Genomic DNA, 26,170 nt, shown 5'->3' on the forward strand with positions numbered 1-26,170 from the left:
AAATGTGTCGCATACAGTAAATGCTGGCAAAATATGTAATGTTATCATCATTAGGAAAAACTTTGAGATATTTTCTACAAGTTTTCCAAAAAGAGTAGTGCCAGGGGCATATGTGAAGAATTGCTAAATAATTAAGAGTCCCAAGCCTTAGAGGCAAGCCACAAGCAAGCTTTTTTTGTGTGTTCTGCACTTTGAGGATTAGTTCAGAGGTGTTTAGCGAGTATCTTGTCTGCTGGCAGGGCTAACAGTTATCTTAAGACATGGTTTAGGTTGATTGTGCTCCTGTGATGAACACGACAGATATTTATTGAACCGCACAATGTTTCCTGTCCGCTGGCATCTGTAAAGCTTATGATTAGAGGTAATTGATAATTTCCTCCACATAATATTGGATAAATCCAAATATGGGAAGTTAATTTGACTACCAGAGGTGCCTATCCTGGGCACAAAGCTTGATTCTGTATTGGGCATTTTGATTAAGACGGCATATTCCCCATGGGTGGGAAATTAATTGTGCAAATAGAGTTCGTCGCGATGAGATAACTTTGTTGAGAGACATCAGCACAAACCAAGCCTCTGGATTTAGTGGTAGTCCCAGACGTTGTTAGGGATTTCAATTTTCATGTCTTTCCGTTTTTGAGGCTTGCCAAATTTTAAGCTAATGTTGCATGTCCTAGTGTGTCAGTTCTTGTATAGGCACGGCATTCCTTCTGGCTGAATCCTTTCTTCCTGACGCGACGTAGCCAGACTGGACCATTGTAAGCCACCCTTGTTAAATAACAGATTTTCATCATGGGAATGACAGCTACGTCTTTCCGCTAGTGAGCTCTCTGAAATTCTGGCAGTTCAAATCAAGTTAGAGCCCTGGCTTCTTCCATCTGGTTACCCTTGGTCTGGCGTCGGTTCAGGGTCCTAGTGTCTTTTTAGCAGCAGTCCGTTGTCATGGTGTTTGGTCAAGGTCATGGTTAACCCAGTGGGACAGAGTTTGATGAAAAGTTTGTCATGCAAATGAAGCATGGTACCACAATGTCAAAACCAAAGGTTGATACATGTAGTTTGGAATTCTTCGCCCACTCTCTTAATAGCTGCTTTAGGTTGACAGACATATATATATATATATTAACAGCTATGACAAAGGCAAACCTTCCAGTCGATTGTTAAGTTGATATACTTGTATGGTACGTGTATATGCTTTCCAGAATATTAAGCCATGTACATTATACATGGTTTAAGCCATTGCACAGTGTTGGTTGATACAATGCATAATGACAGTATTGATCAGAATTCATAGTTTACGTGTGTTTTGACTTACACCTGGTTTGATGTGCCTCACATCCTACGTAATGTTCCCAGTTACAGTGCTGTCATGCTGTCAAGGATTTCATACATTAATTTTTATTAATGTTGATTTGAAGGTTGTACATTTAAAGAAACTTTGAAGCTGAATCTAACAGATCAAGAACTACAGTAACCTTTATAAATGAATTTTGTTATGTAATCAGATTGAGCACTTTAGAACAAAATATGCCGATATTCAGTTGCTGTATGAAGTTTTCCTCCAGAGGCGACATGCCCTTCAGTTTGGAGTCTCTGCAGTCTCTGCAGTCTCTGCAGAGCAATAAGCAGGTGTCTTTCTTCCAGATCTCACGGATGTCTTGTACGGTTTTCACGTCAGATTGAAATATTAATGATGTGAGGTTAGAGATCAGTACCTTCTGGGTGGACTTGATCAGACAATCTCCTCAGTCATGCTTCCTCCGTAATGCATTACTGTTGAGATAGGCATGTTCACAGACAAACTCCACAGTCCATTTCTTAATATTATTAATATTTAAATTTTGTCATTGTTTTTAGGGAATATTATATTTTCCATAAGCCTTGAGAAGTCCAGTAGTGCACAGAACTGTATTAAAGCAGTTTTTAAATAGGTGAAAGGGCGATGCTTTTATGGAGTATTAATTCACACACAGTGTTCTAACATCATGTGCTACATCACATCAAGTCGCTTTCAGTGTCTCTGAAGAGTGCAAATGTATATGCAAACAGATTTTTTGAATGTATAATAGAATATTGCTTTGTGAGTTGAGAACCTATTTGTATAGGTCTCATCGCACTGAATCAGCCAGTTTTCACCTACCCTATAAGTAAGAAGGGTGTAAGCTAAGAGATGTCAACATTGCAAGGACTATAACACAAGAGTAATGTTTCTGTTTTCTGAGTGGCTATACAACTCAGTCAGCTTACATTTAAGCCCCCTAATCACAGACACTTGCACACACAAACACACTACTAAAACTCAGTAGAAACTTCAGGAAATACAGGTTCAAACTCGGTCTTGGGCATGAAATTTGTAGATGATACCCAGCTGTCTTTGCTTGTGGCGCCTTGATCACAAGAAGTGATGATATTGCTTCTGTGGGCATTTATGCTGTTCAGCAGTAGTTGAAGTTCACTTGTTGTCCCCTGATATGGTATGTGTGTCTGTGAAAGGTTGTCACTAACTTGCCCAAGATCAGTGGTGTATCTGGGGCACTCCAGTTTCCTCCACCCATGAAAATGACGTATAAAAAATCGTATAAGTGAACAATTTTTTAATACTATGTGAGACAACAATCAAATAAATAAATAAATAAATGAAATAGAGGGCAAAATAGTAGTTACAGAACATATACAGCAAAATTGGCTAAAACTAATTGTTCCCATGCTAGTTGTTGGGGAATATATAGCAAGGAGGTCACTCCAGTTTAGACTTCCAGAATAAAGAAGACTCCATGAAAAACATTTCAGAGTGAGCAAAGAAATAATTAATTGAATAGTTGAACTTGATTTTACTTGTTATTCATGTATTGTTTATAATGGTAAAGATATTATACATCTTTAGGTTTATAATGAAATTGCATTGTGCTTATATAGCTAATGAATGTTCAAATCTCATGTGGGAATTGGGCTTTGTTTGTTTCTAAGGACATGGCAGCTATGTCCATAAAAGAAACGTTACAAATAGAGCATAACACACAGTTCTTAAAAAAATAGGTATAATTCCATACATCTCATGACTTGGATGTGTAAATACACAATTGTTAACTTGTGAACAATTAGCATTATTACATTACTTCTTCAAAGCAGTGAAATAAGGTGTTTGTTCAAGCCGTACTATTGTTAGTACTTAAATGAAATTAGTAAAGCAGGATGATGATAAACAACAATAATGTTTGAATTGCAGGACATTAGACTAATGGCTGCTGTGGCTTTTCCATGGAGACAGTTGCACATTGTCTGGAAGGCCAGGAATTAAATCACAGGACTACTTTCATCTGAACACATTCTCTCTTTTCTGGTGTAGATTTATGGGCTGAAGTAGAACACAACTGGCAGTAAATTGTTGTTGGCATTTTAACCTTTAAATAAGGCAAGACTAGTTTGGGGGAGTGGAAGGCATGGTTTTAGATATCCATGGAGCCCCATTCTGTGGTAACGTATGCCCCCTCCCTTTCTGCCAAATTCCTTCCAAGGGATACTGTTCCAGCTCAAGTGCATGACATAGATAGGATCTCTCAAAGAGGTGAATTTGCATTTTGTTCCACATTTATGTGATTGAGGAAAGGATTTCTTTTTGCTCCATGTGGATGTCCCTGTACTAAACCATACCGCTAATACATAACTTGCCAGTGAATAATACTATGCTGTAAATTTGGTTAATGTGATTCTTGCAAAGATAGTCTAGCTTTTGCTGACCGCAATGGCTCTTCGCTTGTGGAAAGGATAGCATTTAATGCTATGGGACACACAAAGATATCTGTATAGTATAATGAATGAAAATGTTATATATATTATTAGTCATATTCTTTTGAGACCTTTTAAACACTTAATATTCTGCCTAAATCTGTTTGTTTGCCAAACCTTTTTATAAATACTCTTTCATCATTAATAATACATGTTCATCATCATTATTGATGTGTCACACTTGAGCCAGTATTTTCACTGGCCTCAACACCGTTCTTTCAGTGTGGCAAATTCAGTACGTATTGTGGTACTTCCTGATGATGATTACAGAACAGGTAAAAGGATTTTTAATCATTTTCCATTATTCTTGATTTTACTCATCTGAGAATTAATGTCATAAAACTGTCACAACCTGGAATCATTGCCCCATGACTCCAGCATGTGTTATCTGGGCAAAAAAGAATCTGAATGAATGGCATGGGACACATGTTAAGAAGAGTTAGAAGTCCGTAACTGGCAACACCTGTGTGCAACAATAATTAACAAAGTGTCCTATTTATTCTCCTAGAACACATAAAGAAGGTACATCTATGGTTAATTTACAAGTTTTCAGTCGTTAACCTTTTAATATTTAAAGACCTAAAGGGTTAGTTCAAGTAATTTTTTTTTTGTTAATTTCTTGTATAATTCTTTCAGCTTCATTCAGCTTCTTTGCACCTTTTGCCATATTTTATACCATGGAGACTACAAAAAAAGCAAAATGAAATGTGCCCTATTATTGGTTTTTGTGTGATTTTGCGGTTAATCAGGTGGTTTAATTTCAAGGCAATACAAGCATTATGTACATTTCCATTGGTTATAAGACCAGTCAATGTGTGTGTGCAAATATTTTGGTGATGTAACCTTTCATCACGATGACAAACGCCAGTAACTTACATGTGTGGCAAGACGAGACAGAAACCATTTCCGTAGTGTAAACTAAGAAGGGTGGCTTGGGCCAATTACCCCCCGTAGGATCACAGACAGCTATTACCGTGAGAAATTCTACCCCGAGCTGTGGAGCCTCCTATCTTGTGGTATCTAGAGACAGTAAGAACAGCGAGACCAATTGTCGAACTGATATCGTAGGTAAAGAGTGGTTATGGGATGGCCTTTCATTTCCTGTCGTTCCGACAGTACCTCTGGTTAATATGGTAGATTAGATTACTGCCTTTGTTGAGTCTGATCAGCAGTGTGGGGAAGGTATCCCATGATGAATGCCACAGTACCCCTCCCTCGACTGCTTCACACCTCTGATCACCCTTTGGTGAGTTCATATACAACGCGTCCTCACCAGGCCACCACTCATTTTCCCAGCTACTTTTGCTGTAGGTTTTACCTGCTGCAAATTTATGTAAGGGAAGAAATATGGATGGCTTTGCATGAAATCCTTCAGGGATTATGGGGCTTCGTAGTTGTCTGAGGGTTTTATAACTGGTCAAGGTTCCCAAAATAACATGGTGTCTGCAAGTAGTGAGTTGTCGAGACTGGGTTGTCCAGCGGAAGGTAACACTGAACAATGGAAATTGGCTGACAGCTTCCCTACAGGGTGGCTCTTCAGTGTCTGCCTGGTACTTTTCAGAAATAACTGGAGTCGACGTGGATCCGAGAATCAATTCGGCTAACATTGCCCTGTGATGACTCTTGAGCATTCTGCCTGTTTTTCCAGCATCAACTGTGCAGTGTTCTCCTATTTAGACTTGTCTACAATGCTGGTGATTCTCACAACAGAAAGAAATTTTGCGTGTAAGGATGCCAGTAATTTGTTACCATTTTGTTGGGGCTTTTTTGTGGTCACCACTTAATTGGGTTGAAGAGATGTATGCTGTTTAATCTCAACCAAAGAATTGAAGCTGGCAAATTTGGCTGGTTTCCCATTACCAAAATTAAAACAAACCAAAAAATTAAGCTGACATTGTTATTCATCAAGGGAAGCAGGGAACAAGATGACATGTCTGGATGGCATAGCATAGCTGTTTTTTTTTCATGTTGTTTTACCATTTATGTAAATACAGTGCTTTGTTCACAAAGTAGATGCGCAATTTTAAATTTCAGATGTTCTATACTTTCTGTGTTTTTTTCCTCAGCATTTACATAATTGTGTATTTAAGAAATTGTAAGTAACATTAAAAGGAAAGACAACAAATGATATAACTTTAGTTATTTTGGAAGGGGACTGGAAACAGGCCTGAACGACCAAAGCCATTTTGTTGATGACTTGCCTGGTAACTCTATAAATCAACTATTAGTCAGGAATTCTCACAAGGCCATATGATAAAGCAAAACAGGGTTAGGATGACGTCAGCAGAAACAGCTGAATTCCTGAGTTATACATGTAGAAATAACATGCACATGCAACATGATTGGTTAAAAATGATAATATGGTGGCACTTTTGACTTTCTTAATGTGCTTAACTTTGCTTGAGTTGAATGACAATATCTTTGTTATGCAACATCACAAAAATGCAAAGATATGCTATTTAAACCTATTGCAAGATGCTTTATGGATGCATGTGATTTGGTCATTAGAGTTGTCTTTTCTTTGAAACAATGTACCAAAATGATCATTAAGTTAAAAAATGGAAATTGAAATGCAGTGGATCATTTAAAGTTTTTTGTGGGCTATAAAATTGCAGGGAGCAGTCTTGGTGAATTAGTTGGTTTGAAAGTTGTAAGCAAATCAGACAAGACAAAAGGGAAAGATCATAAATCACACAGATATTGAAGTCGTAGCAGTTGGATATATTTCCTGATAATTAATAGTTACAATTAGAAAATCTACGGTTGTACAGTACATGTTTGTTTACTCCCTTATGTATACATGTACAGTACATCTTTGTTTACTTCCTTATGTATACATGTACAGTATATGTTTGTTTACTCCCTTATGTATACATGTACAGTACATGTTTGTTTACCCCCTTATGTATACATGTTCAGTGTATGTTTGTTTATTTCCTTATGTATACATGTACAGTACATGTTTGTTTACCTCCTTATGTATACATATACAGTATATGTTTGTTTACTTCCTTATGTATACATGTACAGTGTGGTTCTTTAAGTCAGATTTATAAAAGGCTTTATTGCAGCGAGAGATAACCAAGACCCTTTTCCTGCCTTGTATATTTATTTCCAGTGAATTAGAGGAGATAATAAAGCAAATATTAGTGGATGTAAAACATTCTCAACCATTTGAAAAACTGCTACCTGGATCATTTTCTTTATTTCCCTTAACCTGACCCAGGAGAGCTGGTCATAGGTAAAATTGTGGAAGAATTTTTGTGTCACCTTTCACAGACAACATGAAGCAATAGTACATGTAGCCAACATCTGCGTGAGCATTAAGGACATCACAGGTATTCTTTTTTATTTTAATGTTATCTTTCTCCTTTACCAAGTGCCAAATCACTTTGTTAAAATTGCACTTGAAATGATACAGACATCTTATGTTGAATAGTCACTGCATTTAGTCTTGATTATAGTAGTATATCCCAAGTGGAATTAGAGAAGAAAATGGTATCCTCTGTAAATTTTCCAAAAATTCTTTATTTGATCAGAGGCTACACGTACATCTTCTGAAGGAATAGAGTAAAGTCATGTTGTCTGTTAAAGTCGCTCTCTGTATATTGTTCCAATAAATGAATCCGTTTTGTCCCTTGCCAGATAATACAGACAGTGCATTGTACTATACCGAAAATCAAATCTTTGAAAGACGATTATGTGGCCTAATTACGTCAGTGCGGAAAGGTTTCATTTAATGTCCCTTGTTATATCGTGTAGCAGTCTGGAGCCAGGGTTTATTTCTTAGAAAATAATACCAGTAAAATGCGAAATTGTACTCTCTTCCTTACACCATGTACATGTACATTCCATGCATAACTTGTTCATGAATTCTCTCCATCATGTATAGAACCTTGCTAAACTGTGACATTCATATACCAAAGGACATTCAAGGTCAGTATTCGCAAATTACAAAGAAAGTATATAAAGTACAAAATGGATATGGATTCGTACAAAGAGAAACATTGAACAGTGTTCAGTGGTGTTGGAAAGATTCAAGGAATGTTCTAGGTGAATGAGCGAAACCAGTATTCAAATTGTGTACAGTACTAGTATATGGGAGGCAGAAGTGGGATAGTGGGCTGCTGGCTTACACCACAAAATGCACTGTAATGTTTTCGCCTATTTTAAACCAGTGGAGTTAGGATTCATTGCTATTGAAAAGTTATAAAAAACTAAGCCTCGATCATAAACAGGCTACAAAGCAACCATCAGTACAAGATAAAATACACTGACGCTACATAGTGGTGTCAGCAAGCTTGATCTGTCAGCAAGTGTTGCTTTGAAGACAGAGAGTCATCAGATGACTTTTACCAAGTATTCTGTTTCACGAATGATTTTACCAAGTATTCCAAGTTGTCCTGATGCTAAGGCAACACTAGTTTTATTTTGTATTTTACAGTAATGCCAAGGATGAAAAATGCAAAAATAAATAATCTTAAACCTGCTTTGTAATTTTGTCCAGTGTTATAGTGTTGTTAGAATTCTTCTATTTTCAAGGCTTTCCAATCAGGGAAATATGTTTTTAATGAGAAGAATTTGCTGGGACAGTTCATATTTCCTACAGTTAGATAATTTTCAACTTTTATTTCTATTGTCTCTTAACTTAAAAACATTCATCCTGCTTGTAAAACGAGAATGTTAATTGGTGTGTCCTAAGGACACCCATATGCATTTATGTATTTGTTTTTCTTTTGAGAAATTTGATCTTCATTGTGGATACCTTTAAAACTTGTCTTTATACATGTAGATTTCACAGGCATATTAAACTACATGCTCTTGAATTTGGAAAGATACAAAGCAATGTTTTAGATTCCAAGTTCTGGTCAGGAAAAAACATTGGCGGTAAAAGAAAAGGCATCTGTGTTTGACTTTGTGACTGCTTTGAATCTATGCACTTCCATGTGACATTTGTGTCAAGATGCCATGACTGTATACAGAATAATCAGCTTTTGGTCCTCAGTATAACCCAATCGGTCTCTTGGAGGCCAATCTGACAGTTTGGGTTGTCATGTTGTAGATTTCTAATGACTTTAAGTGACTCTTCTTCACAGTGGGGGCAGTGGATTAACTCCGCAAGTCTGAGCTTCAAAGTGCAGCCCTTTATCAATAATTCAACAATAAGCCATGTCTTATCAAGCTTTACACTAAGAGTCTCTTGACCAGCTGATATCATCTTTACAGGGGTAGACTGTCTTTACCCGCATGCCAGATTACTAGGGAATTCAGTACATTGTAAATTCCAGGAAACTTGATGCATGTGTCAGATTTACCACTAGTGTGAGGTAGATGTGAAGCAGTTTGGGCAAATGAAAATAGTCATATGTAACTGCCCTGCTCAGGAGTTTCTTTTTTTGTGAGAGCGAGGCTGGTCTCCATTTACACATCTGATTATGGGTGTTCCTGAAACCAATAAAAGGAAATTTCGGGCATCTGTTATATTTAACATTTTGAGGGTAAAATAGCATTAGAGCAGCTCTAGAGCTGCCTAAATATGCCTTATCAAAAGGCTGTGAACAAACGATAGGATTATTGATAGCCAAGTCGCTTGCATGGCCACTGTGGTCAATGTTTAGATAATTAAAACATGACACTTCTATGATCCCCCAAAATGTTGCTTAGGTTGGTATTAAGCCAACCATGGTGAAATTTTGGCAGTTAGATTTTTGGTTAAACACTTGCCATGAGTAATTTACTGTAGAGCTAAGAACCTTGCATGCTGAGTTACTAGACAGCAAACTAAGGTGCAAAACATTTGAATGCATCATTAATTTCCTTAATCTTTGTAACATATATGTGCAATATACAGAATACAATATACAGAATTACACAATGTTTGTTAAGCCTTTTCGTGTGGCAAAAAGATTGAATTTAAAAAGCAGGGGAAACTTTATGTCGAAGCATTCGCTCTGCACATTTGTTATGCACATTTGTTTTATCTGCTTTTGTTATCTGCAGCATTTGCATAAAACACTCTGCTGCCAAGACATTCATTTAATGTTTCATGTTTCATATTTGGCTGTGTGAACAATCCATGAAAAAATAATACAATAGTTGTTTTAATTGTCTTGTCTCCCTGTGCAGACGGGCAGAAACGAATTAGGAGATGAAATGTTTCTGGAAGTATACATAGCGATGTAAATGTGGCTGATTGGAATTGTTGATAACTTTTAAACATAGCCCCTGATTCCTGCACTGTGGCTCCATTGTGGCCTGTTACCAGTGTAATTAACTCTTGGGGGTAGTGGAATAAATTGTTGGGTTATGGTGTACATCACAATCTGACAACAGAAGTGTAGCTCTACCATTCATTTCCTTTATCTGATTTAATATGAACTGTGAAGATGACGGAATTCAAAACTGATTGAATTGAGCTATACTGTTGCGTAACTGTCAGCTTGTGACACAAGGGAGAACAGAAATGCTCGTTTACACAGATAAGGTGGAAAGTGGCCAAAGTTTATTCTGTACTCCACAGGATTGTTTTCACCATCACACATCGTGAGCATGGGGCGAATGCCCACCAATCATAGTAGATTGTCTAGTCACACTAACAGTTTTACAATGATAGCAGGGGTGTACTATATAGACCTTCATACTTGTACAGGTATCTAGATTTGCCTTTTCACCAGTTGTTGTATTTTATTACATGTAATCAGTTGTATCACTTTGCTATATGAAAAGAATTGCCATTTAGATATTGTATTAAATATTCATTAAATACATGTAATTTTTATTTAACCAATGCCTTGGACCCCAGTGAGCTTTGTGACATGTATGTTGTGATCTGGTGGGTAAGGAACATAACACCTCTTGTTATACCCTGTTTTATTCTTTCCCCAGGTACTGCATGTGATGGCAGTATGCCATGTATATTCGGGTATCTGGACCTGTAAAGTTTGTTAAAACTGAGTTGTGCTGTACTCAGAGGACACGGAAGCTTTTCTGACTGTTAAAATTTAAAATGACTGTTATGCTATAAGACGATTACTCAACCTTTTTGCATATAATGGAGCAACTTTTAGTGCAATTTTTGCGCATTTTAATTTGATTTCGGAGCCAAAACTACAGTGGTTGGATTGGCCAGTTTGAGGGCTTCACATACATTATAATTTTACCAGACTAACAGAATAATGCCTTTGCTTGAATAATCACGTTACAAACATGTGAAAAGGTTGAAGAATTACAGGGCTAGGGTAAGTACACAAAACAAAAGGTTGAACAGTTACAGGTCTGGGGTAAGTACACAAAACAAAAGGTTGAAGAATTACAGGGCTAGGGTAAGTACACAAAACAAAAGGTTGAACAGTTACAGGTCTGGGGTAAGTGCACAAAACAAAAGGTTGAAGAATTACAGGGCTAGGGTAAGTACACAAAACAAAAGGTTGAAGAATTACAGGGCTAAAGTCAGTACACAAAACAAAAGGTTGAACAGTTACAGGTCTGGGGTAAGTACACAAATCAAAAGGTTGAAGAATTACAGGGTTAGGGTAAGTACACAAAACAAAGTAGCAGGTTTACATGATTTCTTCAGAAAACTTTGTATGTGTGAAAGACCTCAAAAATTTGATCGATGTACATGACTTTCCACAATGATATAGAAGGAATTCTAAGGTATTACTGAAACTGACTTTTGCTTTCCTTGGGCCTGTTCCACATTCAGGTGTTCCACAGTTACCTGTATTGTTGTATTAAACTGGCAGACTTCCCAGGACATGCAATGCGACACCTCTTGATGAATCACACTGTGTTTATTTTAGTGGTGTTGTTTAATTGGGACATAATCGTTTAAACCTCAATATATAAATTGTTATATTCCATAAATGACATGTTCAAAAGAATGATTGAAAAGAATTTTAAAAAACTAGTGATACCTTACAAACATTTTTATGTAAGTTGGGCTACTTAACTGTTATTGAATGAAAAATTCATTTTTACTTCAGTTTAGAAACTTAATGTGTTAAAGTTAAGACACAGGCCAATAGTGCCAGGTAAATCATCAGCCAAATTCATTAAACCAGTAGTACCCATATAATCATCAGCAAAACAACCCTCACATCTATCAGTGTTTGCTGTTGAGCCAAGTCTGGTATATTTATCCCAAAGAACTGAAGGATGAAAAATAGGTGAAATTTGATATTGATTAATTAAGTGAACAGCTTAGCACTGATTGCATATCTTACCTTGAGATGGGCGAATATGAATTGCCGGTACAGGTGGCTGCGCCGCATGAACAGTGCACTCGCATCGTCTGTTCTTTCATTAAGCCTGGTGGGAAGGAATTTACACATAATCCAAATAACTCCTTTGCTGTTTAATGGTGCCAGTGGTTGAACTCAACCATTTTGTCCTTGAATATTGTAAATCCTGACGAAAGCTTTGAAAAATGTTCAGATCCTGCTGTAAGAATGAGAAAAGAACACAGATTCCCTGCAACGTTTTCTGTTGTTGAACCAAAAACTAAGATTAGAACATTTAACTCCTGTATGGCCTAAAGAGAGGATTTTGTGGCTGGCTGTTCTTGAATACACAGAAATCCGACAGAAATCGCACCTCATTTAGCAACTCATGTGTAATGCCATCCAAAAACTTTCTCTTTTCCCACAATCACTTATGGCTCAAGATAACTAGATATCCCGTATGAAGCACTCCGCACCCTGGAAACAACTCACACATTACTTTCCAAATATCCATATTTCTTTGACTGGATTTTTTTTTGTTTACTTCTTTCTACACTGGAATAGGATGATACAATGTACGCTTGATCAAGCAATCAAATTTCTTGTCATCCAGACAAGGGCTTTGGCAGATAGGTTCGTCTCTCTCTGTTAGTCCGAGGCAGAGGATAAGAGAGGCAGCGAGAGGTTGACTTGAATGGAGTGTTTATAGGACTCACACAACAGTGACGTACAGCCTCTGTGAGTGTGAGAGGACTATTCATCCAGCAGACTGCTGTGCTAAGAACATGGTCATGTCCAGAGCACTCTGGGCTCTGCACCTTTCCCAACCTTTTGATAATCAATGCTGTACGTTTGGCTTGGTTCTCTTTTACACATATTACAAACCTGTTGAAAATCCTTTGCCCCAAAGGAGTTTATTTAGGATGCCTGTTGGGGGTGTAATTTTCTTCGCACCCATTTTGATGCTATTCCCGCCCCTGAGTATGCCTTGTGTATGTCATTCTGCTAATTCAGTTATTAACAAGCACAGATTGGAGATTATTCACCGGGTCGTGACAGGGCCCCTGGTCCGATGCTGGAAATCATTGTGTCAGTTCTATGTTCTCCTGATGTATCTTAACACTTGTCCACTGCTTTCAATGCTTGCAAATGAGATGGAAATGAGTCGTCTTGTAGTTAAACATGTGGCTGCAGCTGTCGTGATGGTTGTAAACGCGTTTAACAGAAAATTATCCATCTGGTAGTGTAGAACAAATTATTCATTCTGATTGTTAGTGTAAAGCCATGATTAGCCCTCATTACGATTACTGCTCATTGTGTCAACTGTACATACTTGGCTAAATTTCTGATGTGTTCTATTTTAGTTCCTGGATTAAAGATTCAAGTGTTGATTGATTATGTAACTGATGTTTGTCCATGGATGAATACATGCATTCCCCAATGTGTGAAGTCTTTTGTGTATTTACAGTAGCACATCCTGAAGTAGACCTGGATTAGGCATGGTAGGCCATTTTTAGACGTGTGAAAATCAAGCCTGAAAAAATGTGAATAATGAATTGACTAGTTCTCTTTTTTGTCCATTTGCCCCTGGAGTTCATCACCAGACAGCAGTGTCTTGGCACTTACAATGTAAAGTCTACTTTGTGCCTGTTTATGCTGTATATTCACAAGTTATTGCAATCATCTTCATTTTGTGGTGGATTTTGACGTATTTGCATACGTTGCAAACAAGAATGTTACAATAGCCGAATTCCCCAACCTTTTCACATATGAAAGAGCAACATTCTGTTCAGTTTATGCACATTTTTAATTTGATTTTGGAGACAAAACTATATTGGTTGAATTAGCCAATTTCAGGGCCAATTTCTCAAAAGAATCTTTATCCAATAATGCCTTCACAATATTCTTGAAGAAACACCTTGTGAACTTGTGAAAAGGTTGAAGAATTACAGTGTTGTTCCATGGAACAGTGATGTCACATGACAAAGATTTTGGCAGAAAAATGAGTGTTGTGGTAATGGTGTCTTTCTTATATATTGTGTTATATGTGTAAGATAAAATTGTTTCTTTGTGGTTCAGTCATAAAATAATTTTCCATGCTGGACTTTATTTCCAGTTGATTTTTTGCTCCATTGATGTGATAAATGTTCATGCTATAGACAAGGCCCTAATGTGGCACAAAACTATCATTATCCTAGTAAATTCTGTGCTCAAACATGGAGTTTTTACTCATATGTACTTTAGGCTTGTTCTATTTATGTTGATTTGTTCTAATTTTAAGCAGTTAACTGCCAGAAAACATTCCACATTTCCACTGCTTCTTGTTGCTCTGTATGAATTGTGTCTATTTTATGGGATGGATGTTGTATTACAGTTGAGACAAAAATGGGTAATTTTTTGCAGAATTTGCTGGCCTTTGGAATAAAATTCATCACTACTCTGCGAAGAAATTCAGTAAAACAGTCATGCTCAGTAAGTTTTCTTTTTAAAACGACAATAGTGAGATTGTTTCAAGTCTGAGTCTCCATTCAGTTAGATATGCATGAAAGAAGAAAAAAGGGAATTTAAATAAAACTTTGGGAGAGGGTAATTCCATTAGCTTCTAATTCAAGATGAGAATGAAACAAGTACAGTTGTAGAGCTGTTCACTTTTCACAGCCGTTATCAGATACTGCCACAGTTTCATCTGAATGAACTCCAGTTATTTTTTATGAATCCGAATTACTGATTGGTTTAGGGTTGGATTTAAGCATCGGAGGACCTGAACACAAGGGGATTAACTTCTACATTGAATACCAATTTGGTTTACGGGAAGGTCTAAACTCAATTCCACCCTGTCCATTTCACCATCAGCTTAAATCACCAGCTTTACCCCTAGTCTTGTAATGGCATGTTGGTCTGTAAATTCCATTTATGGCAGAAAGTTCCAATAGATTTTGTATCACTCTCATGAGAGTTAATGTTGAATGATTGGGAATTTGACATTTGACTTGACGTACCATGGACTTAGGACAATTGTTCATGTATTTCCTGTAGAACAATGTGTGACGACATGGAATTAGCAATTATACTCCAATACTAATAGAATTGGGTAACTATATCAATAGATGTACATCAGAATAATGGTTGTATTTGATGACTTTTTAAGACTATCTTTTGACGACAAATCCTGTGCAATACACAATATGTGCATTATTCTAATTGCAGCATTAGTGCAGATAGAGCCAGCAATGTGTGTTTTGCTGTTAAGGGAGCCAGGTTTTCTGCAGGAAAGGGCTGGTGTATTTATTACCCATATTGCCCACTTTGAAGTTGACTGTATGACCCTTAGCCTGAAAGGCCACATCTTCAGAAACTCTCTACATCCTCAGACATTGACTAGGAGTCTTTATGTCCCTTTCTCTTAAGTACTACTTGTTTTCAGTCTGCACAAGAGATAGCTGGCTGAAATCAAGGGTAGGCAGTTTCATAGTGTTTTTTCATAGTAACACTTTTTTCCCATTTTGAGCTGCAAGATGCTGCCAAGAGCCATGTCTATAGATTTATCATTGAGGAAAATTTAATCTGCTTCAGAGGGTTATTCCTCTGCCAAGATATGACTTTTCTCCTTTTCATTTACATGTATTCCAATTTCTTTGATATGATTCTTTGATGATTGGGCTCATCACAGATTACCCAAAAGCTGTGCACTTCCTTTGGGCCCATCACAGATGAAGGTAATTGATTTAAAAATGTCCATGTAACTTTTTCCCTTTTTAGTGTTCCCTTGATGCATTGTGGCCCTCAAGACCGACAATACACTCGTAGTAATTCTTGATGTCCATTGTCTAACTAGTGTCATCCGTGGGTCAGTTGTGCCCCATTAATCATGCTTGCCAGGACTTCTCACTGTCAGATGGGTCCTGCAGAAACCACCGCCAAAGAGATAAACTATGATGCACTCAATGAACCACGGGGTCAGCAGACTACTGACATTGAAGTGTATAGATTGAAGGAGATTTCCTGATGAGTGAAATGTATGTCTCCTGTAAACACATGTGCAAAGAAGAGTTGTACTGTTTGGGTGAGAAGGCTTTGATAACAGAAATCACCTGTATAGGAAAAATCAATCAATCAACTCAGAAGCTCATATGTTCAATCACAAAGGTAGAAAGCCAGTTTAAAGAGAATGAACCTGTAGCTACCTGTAGTTCCATTGATCTGTTTAACTTAGTACTAACCCGAGGAAGATTGCAAAGTTGGGAAGTAACCCAAGCCCTGGTATCAAAACACAAGGAATGAAAAGTACAGAATAAAATTGTCAGTCAGTGAGTTATTGAAATAACTCCAAACAGGTTGATGTGAAATAAATTTATTGACTTCATTAAAATTCATTCCTCTTGCGGAAAGGCAAAAATAATTACTTTATTGTGGAATGTTTTTGGGCAATTTATATGTAGGCCTATATCTACTTGTATACCAGGTAGTCCTATATGACTACAAAGGGAAGAATCTCTTCACATGTCTGCCTATGTATACATGTATGCACATGTAGGCCTGTGTCTTTTCTTCACCCCACTTTCACTCGATCAATTTCACACTTTCCAGGTGTTTTCCTGGTGACCCCAAATGGTGAAGTGTTGAGTAAAAAAATGTGCTCTGTAGTATTGCGTGCTAGGAAAGTCGGAAGTAACATACTCCCTCTCTTTCAAATTCGGGAGTATGGTTCTCCCTCTTGGAAAAAATTATCTGTAGTACTGAAATGACGACATGTACGTTGGTTTGTCAGGAAATTCTTGGTGTAGGAGTAGCTTATGCTGCATGAGGCTGTTCTTAGCTTGGTCTTTATTACCAGATAAAAGTTGGGAAATTCAGTTTTTGTAAAAATCCCTGACAACTCCCATTGAATTGAGTTGTAAATCCAGGAATTCAAGTGTGACATTTTCTTCAGATTACAGTCAAGCCTGACAAGAAAATCCAGCTGTATTCTGTCAAGAAAGTAGAAACCCAGTGATTGAATATAAAATGTTTTTTCTTGTACTTACATAACATTGAGAAAAAGAAAACCATCATGGAGTGAATACATCCAATCAAAAATGGATTCTACAGTTAGTTCTTCCTATCAATTCATATAATTCTGCAAGACAAATAAACCCTGAAATATTCTTAGCATTGTCATTATGTTTCTGGATATTCTTATCAATAAATCCATGATAACACCCCGAGTGCCAAGATAGTTGTTTCCTACAACATCCGAGGTATTTTTAGATCTTTTTTTTGGCAAGATGCGTATTGACTACTGTTCAAGTAGCCTGTTTGTGAGGGCTGATGCGTGTTTTCTTTGTCTTCCTCATGCTGAAAGTTTATAATCCCATGTTAATACGTGAACACAACAGCCAACTATTGATTTGTGATATGGCATGAATGCTCTTTCCAACACTAATAATATTCTCTTCTCCAGTCTGAAGCCATTCATTGTGGGACTGTTTTGGTAGATGCACAAACAAATCCTGGTCAAAGTAGTCGCCTCAATAGTTCATAATGTAAGAACTGTTTTCTTTTAGATTTTGTCTTGTGGACCGTATTGCTTTATCATCATGTCTGTGTTAGCTTTTCTGAGCCAGAAAACTTGCTCAGGAATGGATGTTAAAGTTAGGCAAACACTAGCCTATGTGGCAAGGAACCAGCACATTGACGGATCAGTGCAAGCCTCTGCTAAAAATCACACTGTGGGGATGTGCAGCCAGGGTGTTTATTACCTTGGGCAACTTCAGACAGTTATTGATTTGAAATGATTAATAAAGAAAACATCTGAGCATTGAAGCAGACTGAGGTAGTTTTTCAATGGGGATTGTCGAGGACTGTCTGACATCCAAACATTAATCCATCTACCTCATCCCGTTGATGTCCACATTCTGAAGGTGACCTCCCTGCCCATCCGGGTATTACTCGTGTTACGGACGTGTCCATCTACATATTATCCTTCCAAGAACAACAGGTGAATATAAAGACGTTTGCACTACATGTGATTTTGTTAACTCACCATTCATATTTTATTGAAAAGAAATAATGTAATTATTTTAAGAAAGTTGCTGTTGTGAAATAATTCTAAGCTTCTAAGCATTTTGTGCACAATTGATTTTCAGCTTATTCTTCAGTTACATCAGTACAAAGCAGTTTGCAACATGAAGTGTTTGTAATAGTCATTCATCAACACTGTGATGCCGGTATATCTGGATGCATAGTCTGCTTGGGGAAATCAGAGCCGATTAACTACGTAGTTCAAGAGTGTGTAATTGTTTAGTTACCCTCTACTGTAATTCTTCAACCTCTTCGCATGTTTGCAAGGTGTATATCCAAGCAGATTCAGATTACATTATTTTGTGTTTTGATAAAATTATACTTTTAGTGAAGCCCTGAAATTGACCATTCCAACAGATGTAGTTTTGTCTCAAGCATCAAATTAAACAGCACATTAATCACGCCTAAAGTTGGTCTCTGATATAATTGAGGCAAGTCTAGGTTAACTGAATGTGCTGTTCAGAAATTTCAGAAATGTTTAAACATCTTTAGTGAAAATCTAGTAATTGTAGATCTAAAATTGTTTTTTTTTTACAGAATATATCTCAAAAAGTTACAAATGTAGACAAAAGCAGATTCAGAATCATTGGCTCCTACATCAAAGCTATAGCAAAATTCAAAACTTTTTATAATGTCTTATTTTAAACCAATTTTTTATTGGATTTCTTTTAAACTTCATGTGACTATTTTGATTCACTTGCATATTATATTTCAGAAGGAATGGTACATTAGTTCTTGTGTGGTGTTTGAAGATAATTATCTGCAAGAATGTTGTTACAAACTGACTTGCAGTTTTCGAGAAAAATCACAAAAATACACTGTCCTGAATGAATAGTTTTAATATTCCAATCAAGAATAATGGGCTTGCAGCTTTCATCTTGAAGTATAATTACATGTTAAGTCTGGCCAAGTGCAAAGAATGCGAAAAAAATTTGACTACAACAACAACACGATGAGAACTTGGAGAATGATCAGTGAACTGATGAATAGACGGAAATCTTCACAATTGCCAATTTCATTTGCTGTAAAAATATTATAACATCCAACACATTTCGACCTCAAGAAGGTTTTAATGATTATTTTGACACAGTGGCCACATTACAGACAGTGGTTTGATAAACCTTACCATGTTCAACCCATGTTCCACAGATAAAAATATATTCACCTACATTTAAAAAACAGTACAGCTGGTTTTGATGATATCAAAACATCTTTTTATTAACCAGGTAGTTAAACACTGTAGCCCGTCTGCCATTCTACATCAGTATCTTGTCTTTTTTTAGTGTTTTTATTATTGTTTGAAAGCAGTTATAATTACACTGATACTGTATCATATATCAGTGTCTGATCTTCTTTGCTTTAGCAGTGCTGCAAAGAAAGGAGTGGTTAGTAAAATTAATTATTTTTGGGGGAACATTCAATTTTGTGTATTAATCTGTTTGTCTTTAGCGTAGGACACTAAGCATTTTTGGTTGTATTAGCAATTTGTGAGAAATTGGTCAATCATGATTTTCAGAGCGTATTAAATAAGTGGTTGAGAAGCTGTCTATGCCCTGGATTTCAATCAGTGAACTATAACAACATGCTGTCTTCCCTCGTAGGAAATTACCCATGGAGTTCCTCAATAGTCTATTTTAGGACAAATTGTCCGTATAATATATTAAAATAACACACATGGTAAAGTCACACATCTCTTGCTATTTGTAGATGATAAAAAACAACCCCAGAAAAGCTCTAGTGCAAATGAAATGGACATATTGAAACTATGCGTTTGGTTATCATGAAAAATAAACATAGCTAAAACAAATTATATGGTAGTCTGCCCAAGCAGGAAAAGTAAATCATACATTCTCGAAATAGCAAAAAATGAGACATCGATTCAACAAGTGGTCAGCGTTTATTTCAGTAGCATTATAAGTACAATATAAAAAGAAATTTCTAAAAGCATATCTCATAATATTGGAGAGTTAGGCCCTATCAAAATCTGACATAACAAGTATACTACATTATTACTTGTCATATTGAAAGTTCATATGGGGGAATATGTATATAACTGATCAGATACTGTTGGTAATTGAAAATCGTACAGTTTATGGCTACATCTACATGTCTGGAATGCTGGCCCACACTAAACCATTGTGTAAATCGAGATTTAAAACTACTGATATTAGTGAAGGTTAAGCAATGATCCAAATACAACTGTTTGGAAATGGCCTCTATGATTATCATCTTTTCATTAAGAGTTTTCACAACATTTTTGTATATTAAATATGAATACGAGTCCACTTGTATCAGGCCCCTAGAATTACAAGTGTTTTCTCCACTTAACCATTTGGGCCCCTTACATTCTACTACAGTAGCAGGACCATTTTTGTGGAATACCTTACCGACTGAATTAATACAAATCCAGTCACTATCTCCATTTATATCTCAACTGAAACAATATCTGTTATGGGCATATGAGTGTAATTATGTTTTTTTTTTTACCAGTTTTTATGATATTGCATATTGTTGGGCAACATTTAAAAAACACTTATGTCAAATGTTTACTGCCTACACTAAATTAATATCACCTTTTATTATAGGTGTGAATAAATATTTATTCAAAATATATATTAATAATATTTTAGTTCAAGTAAAGGGATAATTAAAACTTGACATGGAAAGTCCTTCATGGAAACTTGATGATGAAATTTCTTTCCCCTTTTTTAAGTGTGATCATAAATATTATTAAAACTTGAAACTGCCATACAGAATACCTTAAATTTATTCTTATGTTCATTTCTTTTACCTAGAATTTATTGCCCAAAGAAGAATATTTCTAAAAAAATTTCTGTGGCCATCTTTCAGTAAAGTCTTAAATATGAATAGATGAACAAGAAAGGTTTTCAGAACTCTGCACTTAGCATGCTTGTTTATCATTTCAAACTTCTGCCTTTGTTGCACTTTTCGTACATTGTTGTTTAACCTGTGAAAATTTTTCACCCTTTATAGCGTCCTTAAGACTTTCATTTTTATAATTTCTACCCGCTGGATTATTGCCCCTCAGACCATGTCTAAATTAGGAAGAAGTTTTAGGATTAATTGGTGTCGAGGCCTGCTGAGACTATTCGTCCTAGTACAAAGCTCTGGAAGATCATTTCCTGATGGGGAGAATATGCTAAATCATATATAGCATAATTTGTCCAGATTTAATGCAGTCAGATTTCTAAATTGGGCAGAATGGCTTGGCTGTTATATAGGAAGAGCAGGAGCCCTTAAATCTCTACTGCCAGAGGGGTAATGCATTGTGGAGCTCCATTTGACTGCTCCCTGTATTACCCTTCTCTTATGATGAACGGGAACCAGTTTGTCTCCCTAGACACAAAATGACCATGCACCCAATAAAACTGTCCCATATCAGATTGTCTTTGCTTATCTTTATGGGTCCCATTGCATTAGTTACTTCTGGCTTCATTCCAGTGAAGGCAGATTTCATATGCACATAAAATCTGCTTGGTCTTCAGACAACCCCCTTTAATATATCATTATCTGTAAAGTAAAGGTCTTCTCTGGAAAATCTACTGACACATTTCAATACAAACTTGTGTAGTTGTTTTAAGCCAAATTTCTACGTACAACAGTATTCTGCACTATTTGCTCAAATATCTTTTTTTGTGTTTTTATGTTTTATCAGTTTTGAAAGACAACAACATGGAGAGTATTATCTGAGTGACATTATAATAGTAATAATTGTTGGTTTTCCTCTCCTTGATAATGGCAGTTGTGTTTGTGTGCATGTTGACAAAGTTGATACCTTTGAAATGATCTTTTTTATTTATCATTCCAAGTCTTCTAATCAGAAATGTAGGCAGATTTATATAATTGAGGTAATAGCCAGATATGGATGGATTACTGTCTGAAGTTTTAGTAAAAGAATTAGCATCAGTTAACATACGGTTACTTGAAGAAAATAGTATGTAGTGGTATGCTCATACACGTGTAAATGAGTTCTTTGAATCTGCTAATAAAGGTTTTTTTCCATAATCAAGTGTTGGTAGAAATGAAGTAAAGAAAATTGTTTTTACCTTCAGTTCAGATGGTAGGTAAGAAACTTGCAGTCTAGACTGTATGAAGATGGGAAAGGTGAAGTCCGAATATTTCTGTGGTTATAATGGAGTGTATTAGAAAAGACATGACATGTGTGTCTTACAGTCATATATTATTGTATTATATTTTTTCCACGCAGTTAAGGTATACTGGAATCACCCTGTCTGTCTGGGTGCGTGTGGTTTGGAGCTGAGCATGGATGTGGTTTGGATCTGAAACATGCTTGTGGCTTGGAGCTGAAATATGCTTGTGGCTTGAAGCTGAAACATTATTGTGGCTTGGAGCTGAAACATGCTTGTGGCTTGGAGCTGAAACGTGCTTGTGGCTTGGAGCTGAAACATGCTTGTGGTTTGGATCTGAAACATGCGTGTGGCTTGGAGCTGAAACATGCTTGTGGCTTGGAGCTGAAATGTGCTTGTGGCTTGGAGCTGAAACATGCTTGTGGTTTGGATCTGAAACATGGTTGTGGCTTGGAGCTGAAACATGCTTGTGGCTTGGATCCGAAACGTGCTTGTGGCTTGGAGCTGAAACATGCTTGTGGCTTGGAGCTGAAACATGCTTGTGGCTTGGAGCTGAAACATGCTTGTGGCTTGGTGCTGAAGCATGCTTGTGAGTTGGAGCTGAAGCATACAAGTGGTTTATAGCTGAAGCATGTTTGTGGCTTTTAAGAGAGCTGAAACATACATGTGCCTTGAAGCTGAAGCATGGCTGTGGCTTGGAGCTGAAGCATGCTTGTGGCTTTTAAGAGAGCTGAAACATACATGTACCTTGAAGCTGAAGCATGGCTGTGGCTTGGAGCTGAAGCATGCTTGTGGCTTTTAAAAGAGCTGAAAGATACATGTGCCTTGAAGCTGAAGCATGGCTGTGGCTTGGAGCTGAAGCATGCTTGTGGCTTTTAAGAGAGCTGAAACGTGCTTGTGGCTTGGAGCTGAAGCATGGCTGTGGCTTGGAGCTGAAGCACGCTTGTGGCTTTTAAAAGAGCTGAAACATACATGTGCCTTGAAGCTGAAGCATGGCTGTGGCTTGGAGCTGAAGCACGCTTGTGGCTTTTAAAAGAGCTGAAACATACATGTGCCTTGAAGCTGAAGCATGGCTGTGGCTTGGAGCTGAAGCATGGCTGTGGCTTGGAGCTGAAGCATGGCTGTGGCTTGGAGCTGAAGCATGGCTGTGGCTTGGAGCTGAAGCATGGCTGTGGCTTGGAGCTGAAGCACGCATGTTGCTTACTGCTGGATCATACAGAGGATGTGTTGCCTCACAGATGTACATTACTGTAATGCATTTGTACATGATTGGTTTTGCACCCTGTGGGTCTACAACTTGCTGAACACTAACACCATACTGCTTACTGTCAGCAGAAGTCTTGTCCCAACTCCTGTAGTATAATCAATAATAATTTATCACTTTTACCCTTGGCAGTAACACCGATCCGTTAATAAATATGTATAAGTGAAAGTGAAAGTAATTTTAGGGCATTATTGGATTATATCCATGCGTCTTTCCCCCAAGTATGCAGATAGCTCTTGCCAGAATACATTGATCTGATACACTTTTTAGAGGGAATCATTTTCATTCAGAGCAAATCACAAGGTGTACATACATACATATATATATATATATATTATATATTATATATATATATATATATATATATATATATATAAAGCATAAACACTGTATTAGATAAATTGTAGCAGATGGACACAGTATTGCTATCCATGCAGTGTACATATGCTGTTGTCTTGATTTGCAGTTAAAAAATTATGTGGTAAACATCAATGTGTGTGACGTACATTTAGCGACTTGCAGGCCCCATTTCTTGTCAGATACGTCTGGGCAAATGAGGAACTAGAGTTAACCATATTCTAAAGAGGCATAAATATTGGAATCATGAAAAACGTGAAAAACAGTCAGAGCGTACGATTGTGTTATTAAAGATGCATTAATTGCATTTATAAATGAAAAGATGGAAGTCAGCATTGATATGAATTTTGTACACATGTTAGAATGTGGTTGTAATTATTTGAAAGTTTGTAAAACATGTCCGTGAAATATTACTTAGTATATATAAAATTATGTAATCCCTGAAATGGCTTTGACTTTGTTGTCCCTTTGGCGAGTTTTTTCCTGGCCTTTATAAAGTGTCTGTGAAAACATTGTTAGCCTGATCTGCTTGTGCTTAACACTCTAGTTTATTAGTCACATCAGACTGCCTATTATCGCGCAGATAAACTTGGCAGGTTCCAAGGCGGCTTCAATGGGTTTGTCAATCAGAATTTTTGTAGGAGACTGGTGGAGAGAGTCTGTCTGGATCTAACCTAATTGATGCTTATTGTAAGAGTCTGATGTTTGCACCTAACTAAACTGCTGGCTGAATCCTAATGGATAGGATTAGAATTTGAGACGGGATAAGCTGCCATGGCCCTCTAATCTCTTGGCTGATACTGACCAAATGACTGTGGCTATATACTGCTGGGTAGACAACAGGGACCCATGGCATCATCTAGCTTCTCAGAGCACATGTAACAAAGCGAGAGTTCTTTAAAATTTATGAGACTGCTTTTCTCATTTCTTTGATCTGTTAAGCTGTTTTGTTTTTATTGATGGGTGGGATCGCAAAATCAAAACAAATTTCTCTTTATATATGCTGACCAGCATTTCTTTATTCACAGAAATGTTTTGCTTTAGCAAGACAAAATATTAAAAGTATATAATTATGGATTTGTATTCTTACATTAAAGTCATAGGGGTTCATTTCACCTCTTTTTGTATCATAACTTTAGTTTGCGAGTTCTTTTCTTAGAACTTCACATCTATTATCATTTTTTTAAACTTATCACATGAGTTCTTTTCTTGAAACTTTACAATGTTACAAGTTCTTTTCAGGAAACCTCACTAAAACTTCACAGGCTCTTTTTTGAGACCTCAAAATATTACAAGTTTTTTTCTTGAAACCACACATGTATCAAGTTCGTTTCTTGAAACCTCACACACATCTTGATTTTTTGGGTTGAAATTTTACATTATTAGGAGATCTATTGGTGAAACCACACATATTACAACTTCTTTTCTCCAAACCTCACACCTGTTACACGTTCATTTCTTGAAACCTCACACATATCTGTGTTCATATCGGCTGTCATCTTATCCAGAATCAGCATCTGTTAACAGCCATTATCCCCATAGGAATTACATGTTTTTTTAGTTTTCATTGGAGAAATGATACTGAGTTAATTATGCCCTGAATTAACCACCTAGATGCATTAAAATTTTTCCCAGAACTTATTGTCAATTTCACAGTATACAACAAATAGGGAATTAGCCCTAAATAAATTGTTGAAAATCCAGTATTCGTGTGCTAAAATAATTTAAAATAGAGTACCTATTCATGTAGTATCCTGTGGTTGCACAGATCTCACAGCACAAAATAGAGTAACTCCATGTATTGAAATAACTTTCAATCAGTGACTGAACTATAGATTGACTGACTATCACTTTAGGGCTAGGAGTGATATTTATTATACTTTGGATGTTGTATGGCACACCAAACCAGAGAGAAATATTCATCTGCCATGGTAAGAATTTAGACAAACTGCTCTGTGAAGAGATCAGTATACAAGTAAATAACAAGTAGACTACAATTAACATATTTCTAGTTCAATGTCAGTTTACCTGATGTCAGTTTGTCCAAGTTTAACTTTGTGTATCTTTTTGATTGTCCGATTGGATCAGCAAGCAGTTATCATTGCACCCGATGTTTAACATTGGTGTGACTGTACATATAAATGGTGAATTGACTGTTCTTCCCATTGAAAATTCCTGCCCTTTAATAGGGGGAATTAGCATCTGATACAGGGAGGTTAAACGTCTTGGACAAATAGCACTTCCTGTGTGATTCAGAGGTTATGCAATGTCATATAAAGGAAACCCCGGCTCTGCTGACATCGCTAATGGTGTAAGGGACAGCTTTAGAAACTGCCAGCCTAATTTTGTTGACCCATCATCATGAATAAGACCAT

At 36.8% G+C, this 26,170-nt stretch overlaps 2 protein-coding genes across 2 annotated transcripts in view; one reads left to right on the forward strand and one right to left on the reverse strand.

Moving 5' to 3' along the window:
* LOC135469609 (FMRFamide-activated amiloride-sensitive sodium channel-like) overlaps nt 1–12,088 on the reverse strand; it is a 32,967-nt gene extending 20,879 nt beyond the window's left edge. Inside the window, 1 exon segment of the mRNA XM_064748110.1 lies at nt 12,009–12,088. Within this exon segment, the coding sequence (XP_064604180.1) occupies nt 12,009–12,088 (80 nt within the window).
* LOC135469608 (integrator complex subunit 13-like) overlaps nt 1–26,170 on the forward strand; it is a 100,558-nt gene that overhangs the window by 37,662 nt on the left and 36,726 nt on the right. The gene's annotated exons all lie outside the window — the stretch shown is intronic.

This window comes from Liolophura sinensis, chromosome 7, assembly GCF_032854445.1.
Source record: "Liolophura sinensis isolate JHLJ2023 chromosome 7, CUHK_Ljap_v2, whole genome shotgun sequence".
NCBI classification, from domain to species: Eukaryota; Metazoa; Mollusca; class Polyplacophora; order Chitonida; family Chitonidae; genus Liolophura; species Liolophura sinensis.